Source organism: Hyaena hyaena, unplaced genomic scaffold (genome assembly GCF_003009895.1).
Source record: "Hyaena hyaena isolate Hyena2069 unplaced genomic scaffold, ASM300989v1 scaffold_144, whole genome shotgun sequence".
NCBI lineage: Eukaryota > Metazoa > Chordata > Mammalia > Carnivora > Hyaenidae > Hyaena > Hyaena hyaena.
Genome location: NW_024080776.1, coordinates 1,757,688 through 1,775,081, shown reverse-complemented (window position 1 = coordinate 1,775,081; position 17,394 = coordinate 1,757,688). Strand labels below are relative to the sequence as shown.

General features: G+C 47.4%; 1 protein-coding gene across 1 annotated transcript; it reads right to left on the bottom strand.

Moving 5' to 3' along the window:
• Nucleotides 1-3,731: 3,731 nt before the first annotated feature.
• On the bottom strand, nt 3,732-15,769 carry MPL (MPL proto-oncogene, thrombopoietin receptor). Its single transcript, XM_039238675.1, has 12 exons — nt 15,691-15,769; nt 15,409-15,541; nt 14,903-15,081; nt 14,038-14,336; nt 13,481-13,643; nt 13,102-13,228; nt 8,993-9,171; nt 8,692-8,834; nt 6,903-7,062; nt 6,631-6,727; nt 4,466-4,553; nt 3,732-4,260 (listed from the first exon to the last, which is right to left on the bottom strand). Exons 1-12 carry the CDS (start codon nt 15,767-15,769, stop codon nt 3,865-3,867), a joined length of 2,043 nt encoding a protein of 680 aa, XP_039094606.1. The 3' UTR covers nt 3,732-3,864.
• Nucleotides 15,770-17,394: the final 1,625 nt, after the last annotated feature.

Below are 17,394 nucleotides of genomic sequence, written 5' to 3'. Positions count from 1 at the left end.
CCATCTACTAACGACTGTGTTTAAACAGTTTACACACATTATTGAGTTTAATCCTTAATCCCATAGGGCAGATATTCTGTCCCCTTTTGATAGAGAAAGAAACTGGGTCAGAAAAAGTTTAGAAATGTGCCCAAAGACATATAGCCAAAAATAAATAGTAGAGCCAAACTATCTGGCTAGCCCCTGCACTCCTAACCAAATTGTATACTGTTCCAGAGAGGAGGCTAGAAAAATCATGTTTTCAATCATTAGAGCAACTCTGATGATGACAGAGAAAAATCTAGGGCTCTTAGCCCAAACTTAATACTGTTTTTATTTTTTATTTTGAAGCATTCTTTTTTTTTTTTTTCCAACTTTTTAAATTTCCAATTACGACTTGGGGTTGGCAACCGGGAGTCCCTGAAGCCCAGAGAACATAGAAAAGGTTGTCTACAGTCAGGCTGGTCAGGGCCTCAAATGTTAAGCTAAGGAGTTTGGACTTTATCTGCTAGGCATTGTGGAATCAGTGAATTTCTATGTAGGGAAGGGCCAAACAAAACATATCTGAATGTAGGACAGAGCCAGCAAGTTCTGGAGTAAGGGTAACTATAGAGAAAAATCAGGGTAAATGAAGGGGACAACCTCAGGGAATTCATACATTTTAAAATAAAGGAATGAAAGAGCCAGTGGAGATTATACTGGCATGGGCCTTGAAGGGGGAGGAATTGAGTATATGCAAAATGGTCAAGAAGAATGGTGACAGAAAAGGTCAGATTTGGCCACTGACAAATAAGTCATCAGTGACTTGGAAGAGAACTGGATGAGAAGAATGCATGCTTGAGGAAGGGGCCACAGAAATAAGGGTGGGGGTGGGGAGAGTGTAGAGGCAGCAAACATGGGATACTTATGTGAGAAGATTGGGATTGAGGAAGGGGCAGAGCATGGGAACTCGAGGGAACCAGTACCAAGAAGCCTATGCATGTTTGAAGGTGAAGGCAAAAGAGGCCAGGCAAGGGCCAGCTGATAGAACAAGGTGCCTGGGTTACCTTACCCAGGAAGAAGTGGGATAGATAACACAGGGAGCTTTCCAGTCTAGGAAAGAAAGAAAGAAGGCTCTCCAGTCTACCAAAGGTCACCATTCCTGTCAGGTAACCCTCTCTTAGGGCCACTCTCTTGCAATCGAGTAACCATACTCCCCTGTCACCCCTTGATACCTAGTGGTGGTAACACTCTCAGCTATTGCTAGTGCTGGGATACTGGACTAGTCTTAGGCTGGAGGGAAGGAGAACAAGGCTTTAGAGAAGGCTAATTAAAGGCTAAGTTGCTGATTAGATGAGGGAACTCCCGCCTGTAAGACTTGAATCTAGGAAAGCAAAGGGCACGGAAGGAATACGATTTGGTGACATCTAGGGGATAGAAGAGCCCAGTAGGGATAATAAAAATCACTCAATAAACGCTGAGTATTTACTATGTGCTTGACATTGTGTTAATGCTTTTAATCCTAATGTGGGGAAACACTAGAAGAGGAAAAGATCAGGTTCTGAAGAGTGAAGCCAAAGATTTAGAGGCATGGAGTGGGATGAATAGGAAGATCAATCTGTAGGTAACATACAGATTGGGTTTAAGGAGAGATACTGGAGGCAGAGATATTAGTTGGAAGGCTGTAGCAACAGCTCAGTAGAGATGGAGGAGGTGGACCCTAGGAAGTCAAAGTGGTTAGGACAGTGGTGTAAAGGTGAGCAGTTTAGTGGTTTGACTCTCAATCCTAGTCTTAAGTCTTTAAGAATAGAGTTGGAGCCTTGACCATGGCTAGTGGAAGGAATTATGGAAAACAGGTATACTGGATGTCATCCATTTGTCTCATTCAGACCCACTCTTTGGCCTTTTCTACCATGCCTTGTGCCCTGTGAAGCTGATTTATATGGCCTACATCAATGGATTACCTTGGGCTTTGGTTTCTGTTTGAGTTCCTCAAATGGGAGGATACTATGGATTAAATTGTGTCCCTGCCCCCCCCTTCACATGTTGAATTCCTAAGCCCCAATACTCCAGAGTGGAACCTTATTTGGAAATAGGCTCATTGCAGATATAATTAGTTAAGATGAAGTCATTTCAGTGGGCCCTAATCCAGTGAAACTGGTGTCCTTATAAAATGGGGAAGCTTAGACACAGAAACACACAAGGAAAATGCCATATGAAGAGAAAGGCAGAGATGGGGGTGATGCTTCTACAAGCCAAGGAACACCAGGATTGCCAGGAAACCACTAGAAGCTAGAGGACAGGCCTGGAACAGATTGTTCCCCACAGCTCTTGGAAGGAATTAACTCTGATGACACCCTGAACTTCTAAGCCTCCAGAACTGTGACACAATACATTTCTGTTGTTTACGCCACCAACTTTGTGGTACTTTGTTACACCAGTGCTAGCAAACTAATACGGAGGAGAACAAAGGGTGGGGGGAGAGTGAGCATGAGCTATTTATTCCCCGCTCCCTCCCTGCCGTGTCCCCACAGCTTGGTTGTATCTTTCTACCAAAGGTCACCACTCCTGTCAGTAAGCCCTCTCTTAGAGCTATTCTCTTGTGATCTAGTAACTACACTCCCCTCCCCCCCATACCCCTTGATACCTAGGGGTGGTACCAGCTCCCAGCTAATGCTAGCACTTGGGCACTGCCCTAGTCCTTGATGGTTTTCCATTAAATCCTGCCTTATCTTTATAAATATGGCCGTTATTAAACTCTCATCAAGATGCCCAGTTTGAGTGTGCCATGTCTTTCTGCCAGGACCTTGACTAATACAGTGGGTATGATTGGAGCCAGCAAAGAATACCATTTATTTGTGAATTTGAATGAGTCAGGGGAATCTATAAACAGAATGGCCTAAGCACATTTACTGCTGAAAATGAATGGCTTAGAGAATGAGGGAGCTTGGCATGAGGTTAAGGTGGCATTGTCCAGAAAGATGTCCTTCATTTAGAAAACCTTTATTGAAGGCCTACTACCATGCACCAAGCACTGCTCTAGGTGCTGGGGGGGAAAGACAAATAAATCACATCCCTTGCCCTCAAGGAGCTCACAATCTCATAGTGGGAGACAAACATGTAAACACTTACTTGCATAAAGCATCACAGGTACTATAGCAGAAGTCAGGGCTAGAGATAAGAACTTTGGAATGAATGATGAGCTTATAGGAAAGTCAACGGATTCTTGAGGAACTACAATAATTAAGGGGTGGAAGACATGCCAGGATAAGAGAATAAGAAGGAATAATTACAATAGGTCAGGTATATTCAACACTATGTCCTAGGCACTGTGCTCTATTTAGATGATCTCACTTAATTCTCTTCACAAGTCGGTGAGGTTCTGTCGCCATTCCTATTTTAATAAACGAGATAAATCAAGGCTTACAGACTTTAAGTTACATGCCCAAGGTCACACAGCTAGCAAGCAGGTAAGAGGAATTGAACCCAGCTGTGACTCCAGAGTTTATGCTTTTAACTACTCCTATATTCAGAGCCAGGAGAGATGGCAATATTGTGGAAGCCAAGGTAGGAGAGATTTTAAAGGGGAGTTGAGTGGCCACCATGACAGATGCCACAGAGAGATCAAATAAATTGAGGATTGATAAGATCCTATTGGATCTTACAATTTCATGATTTGAAGTGAACTCTGCCTGGGTAGTTTCCTTCGCAAAGTAAGGGAACTAACTAAAGTAGTCTGAAGAGCAAATGGGAAGTGGGGATGTGATGTCTTTTCAAGGAGTCAAGCATTAGGGAGGAGAGAGAAAGTAGGTGAAAGTTAGAGCAGCTTAGTCAAATGAGCCTGGTGTGAGGAGCAAGGGTCCTGGCTTTATGTCAGCAGCAGTACCAAACGGTCATCATCAGTGGTCAGTGTCGTGGAGCCCAGCTGTGAGGACCGACAGGGGGGGATGGACGTGAGATCTGAGAGGTTTGTATGGTGAGGCTGGGGTGGGTAGGGAGGATGGGAAAAGAGGTCTGGTGGGTTTGGATCTGTCCAGGGTACTGGGAGAGAGGGGCCTGCCAGCAGCTTAGAGGTAAATAGGAATGGTTGGCAATGTGAGTGGTACAATAAGACCCCATCTCAGCCATGGGTGGGCACACGGACAGAGGCATGGTCCCCAGGCAAGAAGGGGGCAATCTTCGGTAGTCCATCTGGGCCTGGGAGGAACATAGGGCCACAGGAGTCTTCTCTGAGGACTTGGGTAGAATTTCAAGGGGGCTGGGTTCCACTTCCTCATAGGCATCTGAGGCTGCAGCCTTGGGCTGGGAGAGATGGGGGGGAAGGAGTCCGGATCAGAGCAGGACCCGTGGGGGGAGGACCTGGATTGCGCAGGAAGGAGGCGTAGGCTGTGGGCAGAGCTTAGGGATGGTATGCTGGTGGGCAAGGGCCTTGGAAGAGTGTACAATGGGGCAAGGGTCCAGCTCCAGGCAGGGCTTGGCGGGGGGGCGGTGGGGGGAAGGCACTCACTGGACTCAGTGCTGCAGTATCCCTAAGGTACTGGCCTAGGACCCGATGCAGATCTGGAAGTGAGGGCCACAGGGCATGCTTCAGGCTCCTTGGGGAGAAGGAAGAGAAGGAGACTGAATTACAGGAGTGAATTAGGAGGGAGGAGGAGACGACTGTGGTGGGGGTGAGGCTGAGATCAGGGAATAAGGCTTGGAGAGGTAAGAATACAGTCAAGGCAATAAAGGAAGGTAGAGGAGCATAGATGAAAAGGAGGGAAGGGAAGTCAGTAGTGGGGAGGTTCAAAAAAAGGGTTTGAGTTTCCTCAAACATCCCTGCTTCAGGGTCTTTGTACTTACCATTCTCTCTGCCTCTTGATTTGTTCCCTCGTTTCATTTGGGTCTCTGCTCAAATGTCATCCTGGCAGAGAGGCCTTCTCTGACTGCCATGTCTAAAATACTACCACCTCCCGTCCCCGCCCCTATTTCTGCTTTATTTTTCTTTATAGCACTTAATGGCATATGCATTATATTATTATCCATTTGGGGGGAGGTCTGTCTTATTCCACTAAAATATAAACTCCATGAGCACAAAGAGTGTGTCTATTTGCTCAGTCCTGTATGTCCAGGGTATAGAAAACTGTCTGGCCCATAGTAGGCACACAAGAAATTAGTTGAATGGGCGAATGAAGAGAACCAGAGGGGTTTATTACTGAGTTACTGGGGAAGGTGGTCTCTCTGGGAAGACTACAGATTAAGGTATGTTGGGGGAACCTCCAATTCTTTAGGCTCATATTTCTGCATGGAAAGACTTCAGCTGAACAAGATTTCAGGCTTCTTTTGCGACCTCACTTGTATCTCTCCAGGGGAGGACTGATTTATCTGGCAAACTGGTGACAAGGAACTGAGTATGCCTGGGTCAGCAGCAGCACCTCCCCCCAACTTTTTTGTTGGATCTGACCACCTGCAGAGAGGCTATAATCTGGTCTGCTCATACATATGAGTGGATTAAAAATTCAAAGAAAGACATGTTCAAGGAGAGATGGGAGCACAGAGGAGGGACATCTCACCTAGCCTAGGGTCACCAAAAGAGGCTGCTTGGAGGACTTGCCTTCTGAGCTAGGTCTTCAAGAACCAAGAGATGTTACCAATGAAAGGACTGAGGTGTACGGATGCTATCCTCATGTTTTTGTTTGTTTTTTTTTTTTCTATCCTCATGTTTATAACTTCCAATGACATTTCTTTTCAGCTTTAGTCTTTCCACATAAACAAGTCATTAATAACATTTATTTAAGGATGTGCTATTTGGCAGGCACTGTGCTGAGGATTTAAAGATGACCATGTAAGGTAGAGGGAAGACATATAAAGAAAGAAATACTGTAAAATGCTACTGGTACTGTGAAAGAAGTCTGTACTGAGGCACAAAGAGAGTAGCCAAGAGGGGAGGGTTAGGAAAGTTTTCTAGGAGTTGGTGGAGAAAGTTATTTAAAGATAAAAAGGGGATTAGTCATCCAGGGAGGATATTCCTGGCAGAGGGGATATCATATGCAAAGGTACCAAGAAGTAAAACCACTTGATTGGTGGAGGGAATCCCCAACAGTTTGGCAAGGCTGAATGCACAGGGAGGGGGTGGGGGTTGCAAATTCTGGCCAGGGCCAGATTTTACAGAGCCTTGCTTGTCATTCCAGAGTCTGGACTCTATCCTGGTGCACGAGTCATGAGACTTAAGGAGGGGAATGGCAGACTCTTTGGGTGGCTATGTGAGGCTAGATTGGAGGGGAAAGAGGCTCTGTTTCAGTGAGCTAGTTGGTGTCTACAGTAGGGCTAGAAAAGGGGGGCCACTGTTTGAGTGAGGCTTAGGAGGTGGAATGACCAGACCAGGCCAGACTGGATAGAGGGGAGGGAGGCGTCCAGTGTTCTGGTCTGGGTGATGGGTGGACAGTAGCCTTGTTACTGAGATGAGGAGCCAGGAGGTGGGGTTGTTTGAGGTGTCCAGGATAGCGGGCATGTCAGAGTGTGAGCAGGCGGTGTGACTCCCAGGGGAGACGTGCAGGAAGTGGCTGAAGCCACAGGTGTGGCCCTGCGGTCCTCGGGAGGGCTGGTGGCATTGAGAAACCCTGGGATGCTTGTTTAGAGGCCTCTGGCCCCACCCGGACCACGGTCCCGTCTCCTGCGTGACCGGGGCGGTACCTGTAGTGCGCAGGAAACTGCCACCTCAGCAGCAGCAGGCCCAGGAGGGTGCTGAGGCCCAGCACCACGAGCAGAGCGGTCACCAAGGAGATCCAGGCTAAGGGACGAAACCAGTCAGACCTCTGCCGCCGCTGGATGGAACCCAGGGCCAGCCAGGCCCCGCCAGGCCCCGCCCTGGGCCCGCCCCTCAGACCCGCCCCGCGCTGCGCGGGCCCACCCCGAAGCCCCCAACTCGCGCAGACGCAGAGCGCTTGCCCAGGCCGGGCCCTCACCAGTCTCGGAGGCGGTTTCTACCCGCACTGGGTCTGACCAGGCGCTCCAGGGCCCTTGGTAGGTGGGGCCGTGGAGCCTGGCGCGCATCTGTAAGCGGTAGCGGGAGCGCGGGCGCAGCTCCAAGGTCTCTCCCTGGGCGCCGAGAGGCGGCTCCAGCACCTGCGCAGAGGGGGACAAGCCGGTGGGCAGGCTCCGGGGGGCGGTGCGCCGGCGTCGCAGCCTCGAGAGCCTGGCATCCTTTTGGCCAGAATCCTACAGCTTTGAATCTTCGGGGATCCGCCCCTACCCCTCTTCCCCTCAACTAACCTCCCTGGCAGAAAACATGCATCCGGGTGGAGAGCCCCTCTCTGACAGCGGTCTCGCCCTCCCGAGGCACGACGCACGACGCACGCCTGGCCTTCGAGAACCGCACCCCGGCACACAGGCTAGCACACAGACCTCATCTGCACGGAGAACCAACTACTCATCCTGACACGAAAACATACACACACTGACCAGGACACGCGGACGTCCCGCCAGAGGTGCTCACCAGGGTGCAGGTCGGGCGATGGAAACCCCGGGCACATTCAGATACTCAGGGCCACATGGACTGTTCACAAGTAACATGCATCCAGTAGCGGATGCTAGGTGCTGGTGGTACAAGGACAGATTCCAAGCAGAGGAAACAAGCGTCGTGTGGACGGGCAGGGAGACTAGCAATCAGGTGGCCAACACTTAGGAACTGCTGGCGATACAACAAGCACTGGGTTGGGCACTTGGGGAAAAGGATAAATGAAACATGGTTTCTCACAAGTCTAATGAGGAAGGCATGCAATCAGTGCTATAATGATGCTATGAGTAGGGCACGATGGGAACGTGAAGAAGCATGCCATGCTGCCTGGGTTGCTTGGTTGGGGATTACAGCCTAGTTCCGTGTGCTAAGAGCATGGAGGGCCAAGCTGGGTTTGTCAAAGATGAGGGGAAGGCAGTGGGAGTGGCGATGTGAGGACTGTCGGTACAATAAACTCAACTTACTTGTTGATAAATGGAGGGAAGGGGACAAGGGAAAAGGAAGAAGAGTCCAGGCTGATTCCAGGCTTGGATAACTGGGTAAGTGGTAGTACCGTTGTCAGATAGAGAACAAAGAAGTAAGTTTGAGAACGAAACACTGTATGGTTCCATTTTGTTCAAAAAACAGTCAAAACTTGTCAAAATAGTAGTGGTGTCAAAATGGTAGTTACCTTGGGTGTGTGTGACTGTAAGGGGCCTGAGATGCTTCTGGGATGCTGGAAATAACCTATTATCTTGATCTGGGTAATGGTTACATAGGCGTTCACATGTACAAGTTAATCAATTGTATATGTAAGATCTGTGTACTTTAATGAATGTAACTTACACCTCAATAAAAAGGCAAAATAAGCTTGGGGAGGAAGGTCAGTTTAGTTTTGGGTATACTGGCTCTGAAATGCCCCAAGGGTCTTTTATGTAGAGCTATCTGGTGAGAAGTTGTATATACATGTGGTTAATGAGAATGAAAGTAGGAAAGAATGAGATGGTTCAGCCAGAGAAATAGTTTGAGAATCAGGAGAACTGATATCCCAAAGGCAAAGGGAAGAGAAAAATTTAAATGGTCGTGGTCAACAGTATCAAATGTCAAAGAGAGACTAAGATACCAGTTGCATCAGATAAACACAGATCTACAAACCCAGACACAGATACATAGACACCTTCAGTCCTGATAACAGACCCGATGGAACTCAGGAATACCATGTGTAGTGAGGTCTGTGGGCATTTTTCCCTCGATCGTACCTTCCAGTCTTGATGGCCTTCTCCTGTGTACCGGAGCTGATAGCAGGTCTCTTGGGCACCCCAGGATGATGGGTGTTTCCACTGCAATTCCAGCTGCCCGCTGGAGACCTCCCTCCAGTACAAGTTTGGAGTGGGGATGAGCACTACAGGGATGCCGGCAGGGACTGGCTAAGCCCTTCTGTGCATGAGATCTCATGCCACCAGGGCCACCGGTCAGAAGTAACCAGAAGTCATCCTGGGCAAGGGGTCAGGAGTCGTAGGGGCAGGGGATACATGGGAGGGGAAGGGAAAAAGTTCTTACCAGCCTGGCGGATCCAGAAAGGGGAGCCCAGGTAGCTGTGAACGGCACCCTGGGCTGTGGTCACCTCCACAAGGATGTGAATAACACTGTCGTTTCGTGACTTGAAATGGCAGCGAGAGAACTGGGAGGGTTTTAATCCCGGAGCTTTCTCCTCTTCACACTTCTCCCAGATGGGGTCCCTAAGGATCATCCCCACAGAGTCATTGAATCAGGCCTGCCCCAGAGACTAATCCTGATTGTTCTCATCCCACAGGTGATACGGCCTGTAGGGACCGTAATCTAACTCCTCCCTCGGCTTCCAGGCCTTTCTCTCTGTCTTCCTGCCATGGTGTTTTGTTTTCTGAAGTTTACTTTGGTGTCCATCCTCTTCCTCTTAGGGAAAGAGCTAGATGATACATGAAAATAGCCTGAGCTATAGAGTTCCTGCCTTGCTTACTGGTATACAACTCTGGAAAATTATTTGATTGACCTCTGCTTCCATTTCCTCATTGATAAAATGGGTTAATAATACCTACTTCACTGGACTGTTTCAAAGAGCCTTCTTTCTGGTGGAAACATACTTATGTTTTTAATCTGTTCTACAGCAGCCCTGCTAGTCACCTGTATATATTATTTGACCATTAGATGATTACAACAGCCTCCCAGCTGGCTTTTCTGCCTTAATTTTCCACTCCTTTCAGTTTGTTTTCCACATAGTTACCAGAATTTGCTTCCCAAATGTTGATCTGATAATGACCAGAATATATCACAAATCTGTCCATTTATTGAAATCTTTAACACTTCCACATGCGATGAACTACCTCTCTCTTGCCTGGATTAAGGCAAACTTCTAACTGGTGACTCTGCTTCTATGTGTGCTTCTTTATAATATCACAGAGAAACATATGTTTTTAAAATTAAAATCACATCACATCACTCTTCTGCTTAAAATCCTTCATGGCTCTCTGTCCCACCTTGAATGAAATCCAGACTCCATACCAGGGCCCACAGGACTCTATGTGATTTAATTCTTCTCTACCTGGCTACTCTCCTGTAATTCTTACACCTGTTTGCCACCCTTCATCCACATGGGCCTTCTTTCTGTGCTATAAATATGCCACATGTACTGCCTTTGCACTTCACCTTGCCCTGGGTTGCTCTGACTCTAGATCTTCATGTGACTCATTCTTTTTTGCCACTTAGGTCTCAGCTCACCTGTCACCTCCTTGGCGAGGCTTCTCTAGACCACAGAGTCTAGATTAGCATCCACCCCCCATCCCTCCCACTTAGTCTCTATCATATAACCTTGTTTCTTGATTTCTTTACTTCTTTGTCACCCCTTCCTTTCCCCCTGACTAAAATGTCAGCCCCAATAATGTGGAAACTTTGCTGTTTCATTTGTCACTCTATTCCAATACCTGCCACATAGTCACTCTCAATAATTGTTTATTGCACAAGTGAAGCACGTCTCTTCCTGATTGTAATGCCTAAATTGCTAGCTATTACTACAATTATTTATTAATATATTTATATGTTAAAATTTTTTTAAACGTTTATTCATTCTTGGAAGACAGCATGAGTGGGGGATGGGCAGAAAGAGAGAGAGGGGGAGACACAGAATCTGAAGCAGGCTCCAGGCTCTGAGCTCTCAGCACAGAGCCTGTTGTGGGGCTCAGAGCATGAATCATGAGATCATGACCTGAGCCGAAGTTGGACATTTAACTGACTGAGCCACCCAGGCGCCCCTATTAATATATTCGTATGTTTACTTCTTTATTCAACGAATAATTGATACCATGTGCCAGGCGCTGTGCTAGGTACTATGAATACATAGAGGAATAATCAAGGAGCTTTCACTCCAGTGGAAGAGGCAGAAAAACAGATGATATTTTTCTGTGGTGTACCCTGGCTCGTTTGGGGGGGTATCAAAGAGGATAATCTAACCAAGACTGGGACCGTCAGAGAATACTTCCTGAGCAAGGCAGTGCTTAGACTGCATCTTGGACTATAAATAGGATAGGCAGAGGGGACAAAGAGGCATACCAGTCACATACTTGTGCACAAATAAGAGATATAGTGCTTTGGGGGAAATTCGAAGTGTGCAAAATACTCTGAGCTTAGAGGGCCTGGTGGTGAGTGGTAAATAGGAGAGGGCAGACTAAGGTCATGGAGGGCCTTATGACCTTTCTAAGGAGCTTGAACTTAATCTTATAATGATTATGGAGACATTTAAGACTTTTAAATCAAAAATTGTCATAATTAGCATTGCACTTTGGGAAGATCACTGTAACTGCAGGTTGTAGGAAACTATTCACGAGGACAGACTAGAAGCAAGGAAATCCATTAGGACACTTTTATGGCTTCCATAAAAATTCCATGTATGAGGTGATGAGGACCTGGAATAGGGTTGTGGCAATGGGGGTGGACAAAAATAGATGGATTCAGAGGATATTGAAGAGGCAGAAATGATAAGACCATTTCTGATTGGATCTGGAGGGTGGGGAAATGGCAGAAGTCCAGGGTGAGTTCCATGTTTCAGGTCTGAAAAACCAAGTTGATGTAGGATGGAGGACAATTGAAGGTGGAGCAGGTTTTGGTAGAAGAAATGATGACTTCAGTTTTGCTTCCCTTTAATCCATTCATGGCACAGCTAGACTTTGGAAAGCTGTGCACTTATTTAAAAGAATGAGTTGCATCTTTTTGTAATGGGCTCCAAGACATATTTTAGAAAGTTGTTTTAATGATTATTTATTTTTGAGAAAGAGACACGCACACAGCATGAGCCGGGGAGGGGCAGAGAGAGAGAATCCCAAGCAAGCACTGTGGTAAGTGAGAATACATTAGTGAGTAAAAGCAGACATTGGCTTTGCCTTAGGCATCATGTATAGTCAAGATCAGCCGTTCTCAACTGGAGTTCTGAGAGTGATATTATCAGTCAAATAACCCCATAAAGTATAAATGTAAAATTATAACTATGAAAAATACTTAAGAAGGAGAGATATATGGTAGAATAAGCATGTATAATAGTGCTGTTGGACCTAATGGGGAAGATCAGGGGAGGGTTCCCTGAGGAGGTGACATTTGAGTTGAGAACTGAAGGATAAGTAGAAGTTAAGACAGGAGGGCTGGGTAGACAGCATGTGCAAAGACCCAGAGGCAGGAGAGAATATGGCAGATAGAAGGGGACCAAAGAGTCAGAGAGAGGAAAAGACAGAAGAGTGTAAGATGAAGCTGAAGGCATAGGTAGGGGCTAAGTCTTTCAGTAATTTATAAGGTCACAATAGGGTTCTTTTTGTTTCTTTCTTTCTTTTTATCCCAAGATCAGTGGGAAGCTATTGAAGACTTTTAAGCCAAGAGTGTTATATTCATTTTTGCACTTTAAAAGATCACCCCAGGGGCACCTGGATGGCTCAGTCACTTGAGTGTCTGACCAACTCTTGATTTCAGCTCAGGAGCCTGTTTAAGATTCTCTCTCTCCCACTGCAACCCGCCCCCCCCCCCCCGCCCCCGCTCAATTGTCCGAGCTCTCTCTTTAAAAAAAAAAAAAATCACTCCAGCTCCTATGTGGAGAATGATTTGGAGGATTCAAGAGGTGCCCAGTTAATAAGTCTTCTTGGTTGCCCAACTGAGCTAGGAGACTGGCAGTGATGTAAAGTAGACAGATTCTAGAGATATTTAATAGGTAAAATCAATAAGACATGGTTTTAGATTGGATATGGAAAGAGCGATAGATCAGTGAGGTGCTTGGTGGTAATTCTTGAAGGTGTGGTTTTGATTGGATTTGATAGATAATGGAGGGCTGCAGTACCTATTTGAGTAGAGGCCATTCAAAGTTTGAGTTTAACAAAGGTCACTCTGTCAGCAGCATGGGGGATAAATTGCAGGTGAATGAGAATATAGGCAGTTGCAGTGGTCCGGGTGACATGATTAAATCTGGATGACACCAAGGCATTTCAATGGGGATGGAGAGAAATTGAGAAGGTCAAATACCTACCCGAGGATTAGTGCATGGAGACCATTCGGTTTTGGGACAAGGAAGGGGAGTGAAGAGGACCTCGAACAATCTCTCCCTTTCTGTGTGATTGTCCCTCTCTCATGACATCAGACTCAACCAGCAGTTCAGCTCTTACCTGTTTCCGGGACAGCACCGTGCCCTGCTGTGGTAGAAGAAGCCTTGGGAGCTGGCATGGTCCTGTTGCTGCCACTGACAGGTAACATTCTTCAGGTTCAAGGTAAAGCACTGTAGTCCAATTTCCACTACGTTAACAGAAGGAAATCCCATCAGGGCCAACACATCCCCACTCTATAGGACATCCAGATCATCTTCACACATAACCTGGAATATTTACTTTCATTCTTTGTTCTCTCCCTGAACACAGTTAACTGTCCAGTGGCAAGTTTGAGGTCATCAGGAAGGACCATGGTTCTCAGAGCTTCCATATCCAGTCCAGGTCTCTCTAGAGATCTTTTCTATCTCCTCCCTATCTTCCCATTCTTTTGTTGACTCACCTGCATCTCCAGGCAGGTCCACAGTTGCAGGGACGGACCAGGATCCCCAGGAGCCTTGGAGGGAGACCCCGTCGGGTTGGCTGCGCAGCTGCAGCTCATAGGATTTACCAGGCTGGAGCCCTGAGATGAGGCAGCTTCCACTCATCACTGTCAGAGATGAAGCCTTGGGAGAAGAATCCCAGCCTCAGAAGTTAGGTCTGCCTCCCAACCCAGACAGCCTCCATCTCTTATATTTGAAGCCCCACAGCATACCTGTGGAGAGATGCCCAGTTCCTCACCGGATAGATACGCACACAGACTAGGGGCCAGGTCAGTGGGTTTCAGGTGGTGTTCAGAGCTTTTTAGGGAAATCCCCATTACCTCAAAGGCCTGAAATGCTCAATTTTGTTGGTGTGAATGACCCAAAGTGGGAGATTCCTAAATAGACATGGCTCCCATGCCCATACTAACTTCCCATGGACCAACCCAATCTGGAATCCCCAAAGTACAGCCTGTCCTTTCGTGGGGCAAAATTAGGGGTAGGAGATAGGAGGTAGGGCAGAAGAAGGCCAGGATACTTCTCTAGTTGGGGAGGTCTGCTCCGGTCCATCCTGTTGGGGCATCGCGGGCTGAGCACACAGAGGCTGGTGCAGAGCCTGGGCTGGGTTTAGTCTCTGCAGGGCCGGACAGCAGGTTTCTGTGGGCAGCAGCTGCACGACTGTGAGAGCAGTGGAATTCCTGGGGTCCTTGGGGCCATAGCGGAGTTCGTGCCTCAGGAAATCACTGATTTCAGGAGCTGGGGTCTCCCAGCTGATCTGAAGTTCCCCTGGTTGGCTCCCGCCCACAGCCTTAATGATATTTGGGGGAGCTGGCAGGCCTGACAGGACAAGACAGGAGACATTAGAGCCCTCTGAGTGCCACAGTCTATGGTTCAACCCACGGACTGTAGAGAGAGGAGCTGGAAGCTGGATTGCAGGCAGCCCCGGGGTTCTAGGAGATCCCAGACCATTGCTCTCTTGGAAGCCAGGGCAAGGAGACTCCTTATCCTGTTCTCCCTTCCTCATTAGAACAGTGGCCTCTTTTCAGGTTTGTTAGACTCAGTGCTCCTCAAGAGCAGGGATCTCTTCATTTCTGTATCTTTGTCACCTAGCACAGTGCCTGGCACATAGAAGGTAGTCTGTAACTGTTGAATGAGTAGATGCATAGGTTAGTGATGGGGGTGGGGTGGGGCACAGGTTGTCTCTGGTGTGAAATAAAGTCTTGGATGGATGAAGTTTTGGAGGCCAAGTCTGGGAAGAATGATAAGGGGGTCTTGAGGTACCTCTAGCATCTGGTAATGAAGGGCATCCATGTGGCCCCAAGAGAGCACAGACCAGTCTGATCCAAGGAGCTGGATGAAGGCAGCAAATCGAGGGGCCAGGGTGACAGGAGGATGGCCCTTACCCACACTGTCCACAAAGAGCACCCGCTGGGTCAGAGTCTGGTTCAGAAACATGTTCTTCACCCACAGGTGCAGTGGAAAGAACAGGCGAACTTCATCCTGGGCTGGAAACTGGCACACATATCGGGTTCCAAAGGGCAGCATCTTCTCGAAACTAAGGGGGCAGGCGCGGGGCTTCTCCCTGTGGGAGCAGGAGGAGTCTCTTCTACCTACACGGCCACCACCACAGGCTCTGAGGACCCAAGTCTGGCCTAAGCCCAACTTCTATTTCCATCACTGCCATTTTTCTCCTCAGTGCCTGGGATAAGTGGGGTTGGGGGTTATGCAGGGGCCGGAACTGGTGATATCCAAAGCACATATGTTCATTAAGTAGCTACTGAGGGCATGTAATTAGAATAGTCCCCTGACAGGGCCAAAGGCAGGGAAGCTTTTGGGGGGGGTGGGGGGGGGGCTCGGCTGAGTAAGTACAGGACAGATACAGGGGAGTGTGGCATAGCCCAGCACATACCCTGGATAAGCATACAGCAGCTGGTATGTTCCATTGGGCGCTGCTTCTTCCTCATCCCAGAAGCAAGTGAGGTCCTCAAAGGTTCGAGAGAAACATTTCAGGGGCTCTGAATCCGAGGCCAGCAAGGAGGTACCTGAGGAACAGCTGCTGAGTTGGGCTCTGAGTCCTCCCAGGCATGTTTATGGGCAAGAGTAGGGGACTAGTGGGAGCCTCCTACCTTGCGCCCCTCCCAGGGCTCCCTCTTCCTGGGTATAGGTGATCTCCACCCTCCATACACCTCACCTTGGCTGCTGACTTGTGCCAGGTTTTGGGGGGCCAGGAGGAGGCAGGAGGTAACCACCAGGAGGGCCCAGGAGGGCATCTTCTCCGGCACTGTGTGCCTGCCTTAGCCCATCCTCCTCTCAGGAAGCCGGGCCCCAATCCCCTCCCGGGCCAGCCCCTCAGGTTCCTGTCAGATACAGCCCCACGTCCTGTCCCTGTCCCTGCCCCTGTGGGGCCCATCCAGACCACACTGGGGCCAAGGGCCAGGGGAGGGGGAGTGGGAGTGGGCAGGAGGGTAGAAGGAATTTGAAAAAGAAGATATAGGCCTTTTGGTGGGAGGGAGATGGGGGTTACATTTTTGACTGTGTACCAGGAGACTACGCCTGTGTGTGTCTACATCAGCTGTTATAGAAGGGCGGATTATCAACAAGGGTAGCAACATTTACTGAGCACTTACTATGCCGATACATGCTAAGGACTTTATATCTATTGACTCAGCCCATCCTCACAATAGTCTTATTTCCATTCTAGAGATGAGGAAACTGAGACGCAGGGAAGTTAAAAGATTTACCCAAGATCACAGACCTACTAAGAGGTAAAGCTCAGGAGGTCAAGTTTCAGAACCCAAGCGCTTAACAACCATGCCAGGCTACTGGAAGGTGTAAATCCATCGAGAAACAACTGCCTCACAACCGTAACAAAATGGTGGCTATGTCCACTTTATTTTTTTTTTTTAATTTTTTTTTATTTTTTTAATGTTTTTATTTATTTCTAGGAGAGAGAGAGAGAGAGAGAGACAGAATGAGCAGGGGAGGGTCAGAGAGAGAGGGAGTCACAGACTGAAACAGGCTCCAGGCTCTGAGCTGGCAGTCAGCACAGAGCCCGACGCGGGGCTCGAACCCACGAACCATGAGATCATGAACCAAGCGAAAGTCGGACGCTTAACCGACTAAGCCACCCAGGCGCCCCTAAAAATAAAACTCTTATATGGTACCTACTAGAATAGAATATCATTATGACATGACAGCCACCATTATCCATTTTAAAAGTACAAGACAAACTCTTTAACTGTCAGATATTTTACATCATTTCTTTTATTCCTTAAAATAATATTTCCATTCCACTTCCCTCACACAATTTTATCCTGATGTAATGTATTTTTATGTTTGATGATGTTTTATTGATCACTGTATCAAATATCTCAGCAACAAAACATGTATACAAATTTAAATTTAGTTTTCTGTAAGCATAAGTAATAATTATTAAATATAAGAAGTAACATTTTATTAGAAGAGTATCTCTTAATGAGATGGAGTAGAGAAGATAGGTTATGATACCTTCATTAAAGGAAACTTGGCCAATAGTGGTATCTTGAATTGTTCCTTCTCTTAGCATCTTAGAAGCTTTTATACCCTTGGGCAATGTGCCTTGGTAAGGTTCAGAACGTTGGGTACCCAGACTTCTATGTGCTATGTGTACCAACATGATGATGATGGTAGCTGATATCATGGTAAATTGAAGATGCCCCTTGACTATTTCCTGGGTATCCAGAAGCCCCCAGATCTTTGTGTGACTCCAGGGCAGGGGAGGGAACCTGATAATGCCAAAAATTAGACTTTCTATAACCATGACAGAATGGGTACTTAGAGCCTGATTTACTTTGATTCAAAGAATACAAGAAAATGGGACATTTCTGGTACACTTGATCTCTTGACATTGAAATTC

Bases quoted from the DNA above. Each gene is read 5' to 3' on its own strand.
- MPL (XM_039238675.1), bottom strand. From the start codon at position 15,769: ATGCCCTCCTGGGCCCTCCTGGTGGTTACCTCCTGCCTCCTCCTGGCC. The intron at 9,172-13,101 runs GTAAGAGCTGAA...GATGATCCTTAG, and splicing joins CGGTGCTGTCCCGGAAACAG to GGACCCCATCTGGGAGAAGT. The intron at 6,728-6,902 runs GTGAGGGCCCGG...TTCGTCCCTTAG, and splicing joins AGAAACCGCCTCCGAGACTG to CCTGGATCTCCTTGGTGACC.